This window comes from Nipponia nippon, unplaced genomic scaffold, assembly GCF_047370975.1.
Source record: "Nipponia nippon isolate SJK-2023a ecotype South Korea unplaced genomic scaffold, ASM4737097v1 scaffold_4, whole genome shotgun sequence".
NCBI classification, from domain to species: domain Eukaryota; kingdom Metazoa; phylum Chordata; class Aves; order Pelecaniformes; family Threskiornithidae; genus Nipponia; species Nipponia nippon.
The window spans coordinates 40,048,960-40,061,786 of record NW_028262358.1 but is presented as its reverse complement, the minus strand read 5'-3'; the positions used below and the strand labels follow the sequence as shown (position 1 = coordinate 40,061,786).

Sequence of the window (12,827 nt, the reverse complement as noted above, 5' to 3'; positions counted from 1 at the left end):
TATGAAAATACAAGCTTAAGAAAGCTTTTCTTGTTTCTCAAGTCAAGGACAAGAAACAATGTCTTTCCAATGGTGCAATACACATCTCCAGTAGAACAACCCACTCTTGCTATAAAGTAAACCAGAGACCTTTCATGCCACAACTGCTATGTGAAGAGAAGGAGAACACACTCACTCTGCAGTCTTTAACAGCTGTGATTTAGGTCAAAGTAGTTAATGAAAAGCAAAAGGAAGGGCAGGGTAAGATCATAATATATAGCAATGTATGGATCCGCAACTGGAGAAGAAAAAGATAGTGTATTAACTGACAAGTTTCTTCCTCAAAAACTTACTGGCTAATTACTGGTTTATTCAGGGCTTTTTCCCCTTTTTTTTTTTTTGTCCACTGCAACGAACAGGCCTCGCTATGACTTTAGATCACCCCCTTGTTCTCTCCATCTTCTGAAATAGTAATGGTTATGAACATACTCTGAAAACTTTATTTTAGGAAGAGAAGCACCATACTAAATGACTCTTAAGGAACAAATAATTACAATAATAATTTCAATCAGGTACGAAAAGCACCATTAAAACAAAATTTGTCAGTCACGGGTGATGGGAGGAAGTTAGTGCTCCAGTTCGATGCTCAGTAGCTAGGCTTAATAGAAAACTGTTTGTCAATAACATCCAGTAAGTCAGCTGATGAAACGTCTAGTTATGCCAGAAGTTTAGCTGTCTGGGGAGGTAAAACAAATAAAACACATGGAAATCCAGGCTGTTACTAGAAGGGAGGATGCAGATTTATGTCACTGGTGTTTTGAGATTCATCTTACAGCAGTACCTTTCATATCCCGGACATTAAAAGCAGTCAGAAACTTCAGTGACTGCAAAAACAAACCATGCAGCCATGTGGCTCCCCACAACAGCTTACGCTGGTATTTGTACAAGCTATACCCTGACATACAGCAACCATCCCCTGCAGCCTATGGGAAAGAGGAAATGGCAGCTGAGATTAAGACGCACAGAGACACAACTGAACAGAGAGCAGCAGGAAGGTTTCCTAATTCTTTCCATACACTTTACCTCCTTCCCTCACAGCATCATTTCCACCAGCACAGCTGCAGCTGAAGTCTTGTGGACATCCCACTCCAGGCTCCTGATCTGCCACCAAAGGCACACCCCCCCAGGTAAATTCTTTCCCTGACCTTCATATAATCGTTGGAATACTTGCAAGATACACTTCCAGTTCTAATGGGAGAACCTCTAAAATAATTTACTGATTCCTGCAGAATTCTTGTTGAGAAATGAGGAACCAGCACACGGAGCTCAGGCATCACCTCCAGAAGAAAATGAGAGAAATGCAGTAAGGAATCCTTTCCTAACACCCTTTCAGACAAAGCAGAAGCACAGAATATGGTATAAACAATGCGTGCAAGTGTACGCAGAGGGACACGGTACTTCAACACCACATTCAGGAGACTGGAGACAGAGCCATTCGAGACAGATTTTGTAAGCCATGTCACCAACACGCCAGGCCATGCTACAGAAACTTGGCAACCGTCTTTCTGGAGGGCTGCCACCTTTGTTCATTAATTGTCAGCTTTTATTGAAAAACAGAAAGCAAGATCTCTGCAAATTTTAGCTGTAACAAAACGGTTAGAAAGACAAATAAGGTGTAACGGCTGCAGAGATAACCACTTAGATTGACACAGAGCCTGAATAAGAACTCGGAAGCTTCTCCATACCTCCCAAGGGAGACTGAAGCTGAGGCTCAATGACAAAGAACCAAACACCCAACATTAACTACAGCTCTGATGATCACAACATGAAGATGCCTTTCTACACTCAGTGGCATTTCATGTTTGGTGCCACAAGGAAATGGTATCCAGCTGCTATGGCCACAGCTTTTCCCCACTTCTGACCCAAGAAGTCAGAAAGTCCAAGAGTAACGTGAGCACCGCAAGGCACACCCAGTAACCTCCGTCCAAAAGGAGTAAGAAAGATGAGCTTTTGTTAAGCACAGGCCTTCCCAGTCTGCGTGAAAAATCGCGCTTCTCGGTCCCGGCTGCCAAGCTTTAGGACAGGACGATTTTCCTCCTCTAGCAGTCTGTGCAAATTCAGAACACGCTCAAACCAGACAGGGGATTGCACCTTCAGCACCCAGCAATTTATTCTAAGGATGAGAAACGCAGATTTTCTGTGTTCATGCATTACACACATACATGTGTGTACGAACAAAGAAATAAAAGCCTAAACTCAGTGTGAGTTCACTGGCTATAAGAGTGGATGTTCAAGACAGAAATCCAATTTCACACCCATCTGTCAAGCTGAATCTGCCCCGGCCATTTCCAAGGCTTGGTGTTAGAAATGACAGCACAAGCAGTATCAAATTCTTAGTGTCTTTATTATCCCCAGTGAATGGCATTTCCATTTGGCATCCATCGAGATCCATGTGTGAGAACCACCACTGTTTTTCCACAGTTTAAGACCTGGGAAACTTGCCACCCATCTCTCAGGGGAAGGAAAGGGGCAGGTACAGTACCTGACTCTTACAGTCACACAGAGATGAACAGACAGGCTCTATCCTACACCTTGAGCTTTCCCACGCTTACTCAACAACTACACAAATACTCCAGTATGAGAGAAAGTACGTAATGTTATTTGGTCAAAGATAATCTGACAGCAATCATTTGTCTTGCTGTTGTATAGGAAGGTGCTGAAGCTACTTCAAAGTAACTGTGATGCGTTCGATCTGCCAGATGAAAAATATGATGCTTAAGAACATCAATCTGATCTTCCTTCTTCTTTTAATTTAAAGGGTATTTTCCTTCCAATGAACTCAAAATTAACACTACCGTAAGAATCTCATCCACCAACAGACTGCAGCTGAATAGTACTCTGAGATAAAGCATGAAAGGAATAAGAGGAGCAGCTATACACCACCCCCACTGAATTATTCATTTAAATAAACTAGATAACTATTTATAATCTCAAAACTCCCAAACACACTAATTCTTTGTGTCATATAAATACTAGTGAGCACTGTTGTTCAATTTCAGGTTTTATTCAGACGGAATAACTATTTGAATCTTACTTATGGTTCAACTTCAGTATGACATTCCAAGTTGTCCAACTAAAAAAAAAATCACTGTCGCATCCCAACATATACGCCTCTTCTTTATTAATAAATTACAATGTATGAGATTAATTCTGCTTTTCTCACAGCTTACTTATTTTGAAAATTTATTATAAAAATAACTACAAAGCAGGTATTTCAATAATGTCTTGTATTGTCATCATATGCTGTATTTCAACAATTTCCATCTAGTTTATTATTCAAGTCTGACATATATCAAAAATTGTGTCAAACGTTACAGTTCTTTCTGACTATGAAAGTGAATTAAGTATTGGTAATTAAGTGTTCATGATTTGATGTCCAGAAATCAAACTTTCATCTACCTAAAACTCTCCTGGAGAACCAAAACTCCAAGAGACGGATTAGCCAAATCAGAATGGTGGAAAAAATAAATTATACTGTGAGAGGAGAATGGGGTCACATCACTGAAATAAGCCTTTGTATTTCCTCACAAGCATGCTCAGCTGGAAGTGCTGAAAACATGTCACAATTCACAGACAGACTTCTCAACTCAAAGAAAAATGTATTTGTATTAACAAACTAGCTACCTTACTAAATGACATTCCCAGTAAACAGTCTATTTTCACATAAACTGAAATTCATTAACTTACAAAATACCACAATAAAACATTTTAAAAGGACACTAGCAAAGCTTGTCTCAAAATGTTGTATTTTTCTGATGTGTATCTGTTAATACATGTTCCCTCATTTATACATCTTTTAAGCTTCCATCAAAGCAAATGCTGGGACCCTAAAAATCATGCAGAGATACTAACAACACAAAACCTTAGTTTATCTTTCAACATTAGATCTTCAACAACAGTATTTTAATTAAAAATATGTAAGTCCTTTAAAAGACTGATTTTCCTTTCCTAACAATAATTTTTTGTCCTTTTTCTGGTGTGAGCTTAGTTAGCACAGGAAACAGAAGCTGATGAGATTACGCACTCTGTCAGTCTGTACGTCCTTCCCTAACAGATTCCGAATGGCTGGGCTAATGCACCATGACAGACAAAAGACTCGCACATATACACTTCCCACAGAATTTCTGAATCTAGTTTACTGAATAGACAAGAGACACCCCTGTCCATCCCCCGCAAACTAGAGCTTCCACTGAAGGAAAGACAAGTCATCTGAGCTGAGCTTCCAGCCAGTCAGTACGCGTTGACCTCGGGCCGGGTTCGTGCCCATAGCCGGCCCAGAAGCAGGCGGCCTGCTGCCCAGCCAGCAGCCGCAGCACGGCCGGGAGCTGGAAGCGCCCCGTGGACCCCGGCAGGACACTGCATGTGGTGGTCCTAGGCAGGGGCAGGAGGACGAGCTGGGATTTCAGTGGGGGAAGGACACGCAACACAAATCCAAAGGCAGGCTTCAGCCGGGGGTTTTGCCCATCGACAAACTGTGTTTTCCCAGTGATACAATGCTGATACAACGGACAGAAAGAAACCACAAGCCCCAGGACTACAGCAACAAGTTTAAGAATCAGAAGCCTTACGTCCGTTTTCCTCCCTGTAAATTGAAGCAGCTGGGGGAAGGGGTGGTAATCAACCACTAGGTCTGCCCATAGAGTTTAAAGTGTCACTGGAAACACAATGAAAAGATCAGACTGGTTAGCAGTTTTCTGATCTTTTTACTGCTTCGCATGGCAACAACACAAAAGCAAGTAACGAGGGTCATTTCTACAGGCTTTGTTGCACTGCAGATAATTGTACAAAAATAGTACGACTCAAATAGCAACCGCCTAAAACCAGATGTTGCTATTTTCCTATTTCCCTCCTGCCCTTTCCCTTAAAATCTGATACACCAAAGTACTTAAACGTGCATTTAAGATTATAGTTATATTGCAGATTTTGCCAGGCCTGAACCCAGGGCTTCAGTCATGGGGTTTCATCATCTGCTGTTGTTGTGTATTAAGTAAAGCAAAGGTAGTCACAGCCGAAGGGTACGGAACAGCTTCTTGCAGCTGTCAGACTTCACGCTGAAAGTCGCTGCCTCCACGCTGAGACAGGTGCCTTTGCAAGCGCTGCGCCTGCAGCAAAGTCCGGCACCCCAGCTTCAACCATTACTGCCACTTGCCCCTGCTCCCTTCCCACTACTAACAAATAAATTTGTTAGCACGCCCTAATTTGCTTCAGGAACAGCCGGAGGTATTATCAGAAATCAGAAGAAGATACATGTGTCTCAGCCCAAATTCCCATACGGTTTCTTTCTTCTTCTTTCATCCAAATTACATGCGGGAGGAAACCCAGCCTTCACTAAAAGGTCTGGATCTCCTTTGACATGAGGCTACCTGAGTGCTTCAAGCTGCAAGCCTGAAGACATACCCAAATTCCTACCTTTAAATTAATGCCCATGTGGTTTTTGTTTGGTGAAAGACTCTGACAGAACATCCAACAACTTAAGAATATTTCTGCAACCCAAATAAAAATGTCCTAAATCAATTCTTAAATGAGTAACAGAGAAATTTCAGAAAGCTTCCTGATTCTAGCTAAAAATAAAACAAATATTTTATTTAGAAGTATATGGGCTTTGAAGTCTTCAGAGTTTGCCAAACTATTCAATTTCTCATACTCAGGCACAGAGATAAAAACTCATGAGGGCTGAGATGATCACAGGAAGAACCTGGCACAGGCTGCTCTCTTTCATATGCCCTCATGGTTTTTCTGCCAAAAATAAATACATCTGATCACAAATGCTAACTACTATACATTTTTCATTTAAAGGCAATGACCTTCTCTGCTCCAGTGTGCCATACAACATTTTATTATCATTCTGTAGTACCAAATTAGTTTAATTAGTTAGCAGTATCAGAGAGCTAATAATTCCGTTTGACCATTTGGATCCATTTGACCTGACAGAGCTACTGTTGGTGCATGAAATACTCTACGTTTACAGATACATAATTCTGTCCCTAATCACACCAGTAAAGTGATAACCTAGTAAGTACAGAGCTGGACTTACTCTCTAGCAAAAATGATAAAATTAGCGGCACAGGAGCATAGTGTGCACATGTACAAAACCATCCCCGAGCAACTCCTTGGAATACACATTATTTTTTGGTTTCCATTACTCTGAATGTGAACTTCAGTTCCTTCATTGCTAGCAGAAAGACACTCCTGAAACGCAGCCAGAAAATTACAGTTTCATGGTGCATAAACCTCAGGCAAGAATACTGTGAAATATTTTTACTATGCAAATAATTATATCAACTATCAATTTCATCAAGTGACCCTACTGCTGAAGACTATACTACTAATAATAAACAGCAACAGAAGCAAGCACAGAATAAATCTATTTGAAAATCAAATTTGTTTGATGCACATTGCTCCTGAGTTATTTTAGAATTCCAAAACCTCAAAAATATTCATATAAGCATTCTAATAAACATACTCAGTGAAAGTTCATTAACCTTATTATTATGTTTGAAGTTTATATTTCAGCGCACAGTCTTACTCTGCATACTTCAGAACTGATAAGACTGTGCGTGCAGAAGGAACAACTGGGTATTTTAACCAACCAGACAAATGGCTTTGTAATAGGAGCAAAACTATTTTTTAATTAAAGAGAAAAACATACTGCCAGAAGTCATTTTCATGAGTTATCTTTCCATAAAGAACACATTGCGTGCCAATACTGCACAAAAACAATCCCTATGATCCTTGAACTTAACGGTTCAACTGAGGAAATTAAATTGATTTTTTACTGGCAAATTTAGTTTCTCAAAGCAACAGTGGACAGAGTAAACAATGAATGACTACAATTTCTCCAGTTATAATACTCCAATAAGCCATATCCGCCTCCATGAGCATAAAAGCAAAATACCCGCATTTATATAGGCATATGTTTTAATATATTTATATAAATTTATAAATTTTTATATATACATTTTTTTTAATACCTGCAAAATACCTCCTTTTATTTTAATAGCTCAGAATAAGATCTTGACTGAAAGACATTTGCCACATTGATTTGGAAAGACTCAAAGCGCATGCTTAAAAATTAAGAGTATCTATATTTTTTTAACTAAATATGATGTTGAACACAGTGTAGAAATTGAAAACTCTGTTTCTAATGCAAAATAATTAACAAATCTTTTTCAACAGAGCAAGAGTAATGTAACAGCTTTTTCCTTCTCACCCACTCCTAGCACATTGCAATCTGATCAATTTTAGTGGGGGGTTTTAAACTCCAGAAAGGTCCTCAACTTGTATTTTTAGATTTTATCCTCAAAGTGCTTCTCTACAATGTCCTTACATAACCACCCAGTGGTTGAGCTCATAAAGTAACCTGATTAATACACTTGCTCTGATTATTTATTTTAGAGTTTTTTGAAACCTCATCATACTGCCAGGGAAAAATCACACCCGTATCAAGTAACTTCAGAGTACCGTATTTTGTATCATCATATACAGGCTCGTATTTCAATTCCGGTATTTGTCAGAGAAGTACCACACCAACAACCACACATTTTTAAAATTCCAGTTCAACAACAACTGAAGAAACAGTTTGTATCATTGACATTGTAGCATAAACATATTCTGCTCATTCGTATGTCTTCCATTTTCCTTTTATTTGAACAAAGTAAAAAAAGGAGAAAAATCTATCTTTTAAAATTACGCCGCTTAACTGGCAGATTAACAATGTAAAACAGTTGGGGAAAAAAAAGAGAATTTATCAAAATAGAAGGGGTTTATAGCAACAAGTAAATTCTTACACAAGTACTGAGATAAAATCAGCTTCTGTATATAAAACAACTTAAGTCAAATTGAGTTTCACTACTGAGTAAGATAAATTCATTTTCTAAAATCATCCCCAAAGTGTTGATCATTACAGGAACAGGACTGGGTTTAGAGAAAACTGTTCCAATTGAATTCCCAGTACTCGCTTTCTCCACAAGCTGTTTTGGCTCAGTGTTTTAATGCTATTTTAATTTTCTTAGATATCTCTCTAAAATAAGTTTTTAAAAGATTTCTACTTAAAACACAAACAATCAGAAAGTAGATTTTTGCCATGAGTCCCTTCCAATCACATCATTTTCCTGTTTCCATAAATCAACTTTTCAATAAAAGGCAGAAATAAAAAGACAATTCAGGATAAACTTCCATTCCATTTTCTCACATTACCTTGAGTCATACACCTACTTTTCTCTTGAAGGCCCGGGAAGAAAAAAGGAAAGGAAAAGTTTTGGACATTTACATAATAAAAGAAAAATCTTTGCTGAGTTTAGGTTGGTTGGCAAAATTTATTTTTGGTCAAATTATTACTGAAGAACAGAAGCTTAAGTAAGTATACCTAGTGCAGAATAATTATTCATTTGTATTAACACAAAAAGTTGCAAAGAAAAACATGACTAACTTCAGAGAGCAGCAGTCCTATGACTATCAGTTGAAACCACCTTGCAGAAGCCAGATTATTCAATGTCATATGAAGACATACCTTTTTATCATATACATCTTGCCAGTTTACTCCAGCAAAGAAACTATGACGCATGATTTCTTTTGCATCATCTGGGCCACCACCAAGTCTAAAGAGAGTGGGGGGAAAAAAATCATATTAAACAAGCGTTATTCTTAAAGGGAGATTAAGTTATTGTAATGGCTGGAAAAGTCACCATTTGTTTTTGACTATCTGGAAACCATTCTCACCCATTTAATATGTAATTCTCACCTGTTTAATATGAATTCAGGTGATCATGACAGAAAATGTGATAGCAGAAGTATCCATGCCATGGTCTATTCTATTTGATCAATCCAACTACAGTGTTCATTACTGTCCGTGATGAGCTTTTTTTAATCATTCATTCATTTTAAAAACACACTTAAGTCTAGTTTCCTTGAAAGGCCAACTAACATTCTGGCACTATTAAAAACCCAAACCAACCCACCAATGCTGACATAAAATTTTGCCAAGGAGGTGCCAGGCACTGAATCAGTAATGACTCACACATCATTTTTATACAGTGTTCGCTGCTGTTGCATCTGGGTGCTGTAACAATTAACCAATTACCATAAAATAGTCTCAATCTGAGTCAATTAGTATAAATTAATAAATTGTAGGCCTGCTGAGAAGGTTATTTAAAGGCCATTGTAAATAACCACACTATTCACTGTGGCCCATAGCTTGCCAAAGCCAGACTCTGGCAAATCATCTTAGGAAGTAAATTCCACCTACTTTGGGTGAACTTGCCCAAGGTGATTTGAGCTCATGGAAGTGGTCACTGCTGCCAAAAGAGGAGGGTCCCACCCCTGCCCATACCTCTCCCCTCTCACTTGTATCTGCAGCATCATTCCCACTGAAGACTGTGAGCTGAGTCAGCTCATTAACCTGGAAGAAAACTAACCCCACAATGAGAAAACGAGAAAGAACTGGCTGTTTTTTGTTGCATTAGCAAGTCAAATTTGACTCAACAAGTTTAGTGAGCTCCCTTGAGCTGCTGCTGCTGCTGGTGGAGAAAAGACCACGCATCCACTGAAGGGAACCTCTGCCTCTTTCAACAGCACCTGGACCTTCAGAACTGCTCAGCTCTCACCTAACCTCTTCCTGAGACTGGCCATCCTACTGATCTAACAGAAAGAAGTTGCAACAGAAAAAAAGCTAATCTTAACCGAACAAGCAGCCCATACATGTTAAATACTGCAAGAAAAGTAACACAAGTAGTTTGTGTTTCATTAAAAGGAACTGCTAAAGATATAAAGACAAATTTTAAAAGCAACCTTTTAAGTAAGATAAATTCCTCTCTAAAGCATTTATTGCAAGGAGCAATAATTCCCACAACCAAGAAAAAAAATCTGCTGCCAAATTACAAAAGTATTCTGGGCTACTACTTCAGTCTTGCAGTAACTGGGTATAAAGTTATTCTCATTTCCAAGCTGTATTCCTCTTTGTTTCTTAACTACTCACTGTAAAATTCTCTACATCTCTGCTCAGCATCCCAGTTAGGCTGCAGTCTCCAGACCTCTCTCAATATCTTCCCATCCAGCTGCTCAGAGAAAAGCTGAGTTGCAGTTAACCTCTGTGCTCCCACCCTGTTTAGCATTAGCTAGCAGCAGAACTTGAATGTGAGTAAGCTTGTAAATGTAAGCCTATAATAAACACTACTGTCTGCAAAGATTAATTAGAAGAAAGTATCTTTTCAACTCTAAAGGTTAATATATTTGATGGGTCAGATTGTCTGGAGGTTAAAATGCATTAGGAGTTGCTACAGGAACAAATTTTTACTTTGATCTCCATGCATCTGGTTAGTTGGTCACAGTTTGCTTTTACTGTATACAGTAAATTCAGTTAAACAGGCATTGCTGGGCAGCAGCAGAAAGGCTGACCGCTTCTGCCGTCCTGGCTGCTGCACTTGGCTGCACGCAGGCAAATCCCTCAGAGAGACAGGGCAACCAGTCCTGCCCTGAGTGCCAGCGAGCAATGCCCACTACTGAAAACTTCTTGAGAACAAACTAGAGGATGAAGGAGGACTGTAAGAGAGAGAGACAGAAGAATGCCTGCAGCCTTAAATCATGCCAAGAGACTCACAAGAACAGAGAGATTGGGAAAAAGAGGGGACCTACAGGCAAATCTCACTGATTTAGAGATTTGTTTTAGAACCAAAGGGGACAGGACACTGCTAGCCCAGTGCAGGAGCCACGGGAAAATGGCTCTCCTAGGCCACAAACCCAGAGGGAAAAGCCCACCACGAAAGGACACAGGCAGCAGCTAGGTGATACTTGGTTTCAAACCACTGTATTTAAATCTCACTCACAAGATGTATTCTTTAACAAGTTTCTAGTTTACGTGGTCTAATACGTGATCTGTTTACATGCTCTAATAAAATTTATCTGTGGCTGTCTATACGTGTCTTCTGGCATGATCACTTCCAAGAAAAAGTAGTATAGTCCCCAAGAGACACTACAGCCAACTCATTGTTAAGTCATACTCTGAAAAACAATTTAGAGCTTTCCCTTTGTTCCAGTACACAACCTAAACCTGAAAAGATCCCAATATTTGCTGTGAATGATTAAAAAAGTCTTCTCTTCCACATGCTTTTTCCCCTTTTGCTTGTTAAACTCACTTTGTATATCATTGCTGTATTGAAAAAGTGGAAAACTGAGACAGTATAGCAGCATATGGCCCTTTCCTGTGACTGACAGGTCCTTCAGGCAGGAAGACCAGGCACCACTGGCCTATTTTCACATCACCCAGTATAGTTAGAGTATTGATTACACTTGTATGTCCAAGTAATTTCACTTACCGCTTATTTGGATCCTTTATCAGTAGGCCTGATAGTAATGATTTTGCATCTGCAGACAGAGTTCGAGGAAATTTTATGTCCTCCATTAGTATCAGTTCAAATAGTTTCTCATGATCTTGGTTGTAGAACGGTAATCGTCCACACATCATTTCATACATGACAACTCCTAATCCCCACCAGTCCACTGCACGACCATAGTCATTATCTTCCAACACCTAAGACAGAAACAAAAACCAGCTGTAAGACATGCACTATTTCAGACACAATCACTTCAGTCTATTTGATGCATCTCTATATGAATGGGTTTCCAAGACTTTATTTTCACGGTGTACTACAAGGACTCCCAGAAGCTGGCCCAATACATGCAACTGCAGTACTGACCCATGCACCTGAGCTCACTGAAATTCCAGGCGTACCAGGGACCGTACTGCTAAAAGCAAAACATAAAATTGAGAATGACCTGCTCAAACTGATCATGACTGCGTTTTCCCCTTTCCTATGTCCTCTACCATCCCATTTATAGTGTACACAATTTTAGGAAGAGACACTTCATCTATAGGCACTACTGCCTCAGTCAGCATTCTTCTGGGAGAAGAAGTGAAGCATCTCCTTGCTCAGTCACTTGCTCTCTCCTTACCCCACCTGTAAGAATAAAGCCTCAAATTTAGAAACACCTTAATCTTACTAAGATAAGCTTAGCTTCTTTATGATCTGTGTTTATATTAAAAGTCTTCAATGTGTTTCTCCTGACAGTTTCATTAGTAGTCCAAACAGTTGAACTGTGCTAATGCAAAGAAATACGATAATGTTTATATGATACTATGTTTACTATGACATTATGTTTATATGATATTATATGATCACAGAAATATGGTAACATTTATGTAATTTGTTAACATAATGCCTCCAATGTTGTGTGCCTAAAAACAACGAACTCCACAGCCCTTCTCCCAGCAGCCCCATGGAATTGGAATTAGGAATCTAAGCAGTGTGTCTTGACCTTAATACACCTTCATATTAAACTGTAGAAATGGAGACAACATAACAGCAGCATACACCCATAATGAAAACATAAGCAATAAGGAAACTGAAGGCTACTGAATATATACATATATAATTCCAATTTCTGTGAATTTCTAGAAGATCATACCCTTTCACTCAAAAAAGATAGAGCAGTTAGAAGTTAATAAATGGTAATACAGAAAGCACTACAACTGTATGTGCCAAATTGCCAATATTTGCTGCAGAAAGATCTATTAGAGGCAAAAATCTTAAAACAAGAAATCAGACTTAAATAACAAACAGTTAGAAAGATCAAAGAAATGCAACTAATACAGTTAGACTATATTTATAAATAATTAAATAATTCTTTATAAAGAATTGTTTCTGTATCATTAAAAGGCCGATTCTGAAAGGCAGCACATATGACTGATTTAAAAAAACAAACAAACAAACAAACAAACAAAACCCCACAAACTA

At 38.9% G+C, this 12,827-nt stretch overlaps 1 protein-coding gene across 3 annotated transcripts in view; it reads right to left on the bottom strand.

Moving 5' to 3' along the window:
* The window catches only part of AKT3 (AKT serine/threonine kinase 3), a 155,031-nt gene that overhangs the window by 6,826 nt on the left and 135,378 nt on the right, over window positions 1-12,827 (bottom strand). For all 3 annotated transcript variants that reach the window (XM_087774506.1, XM_087774507.1, XM_087774508.1), the window contains exons 11-12: window positions 11,349-11,563; window positions 8,549-8,636 (exon numbers count right to left, since the gene is read on the bottom strand). In XM_087774506.1, coding sequence (XP_087630632.1) covers window positions 8,549-8,636; window positions 11,349-11,563 — 303 coding nt within the window. The remainder of the gene's footprint in view (window positions 1-8,548; window positions 8,637-11,348; window positions 11,564-12,827) is intronic.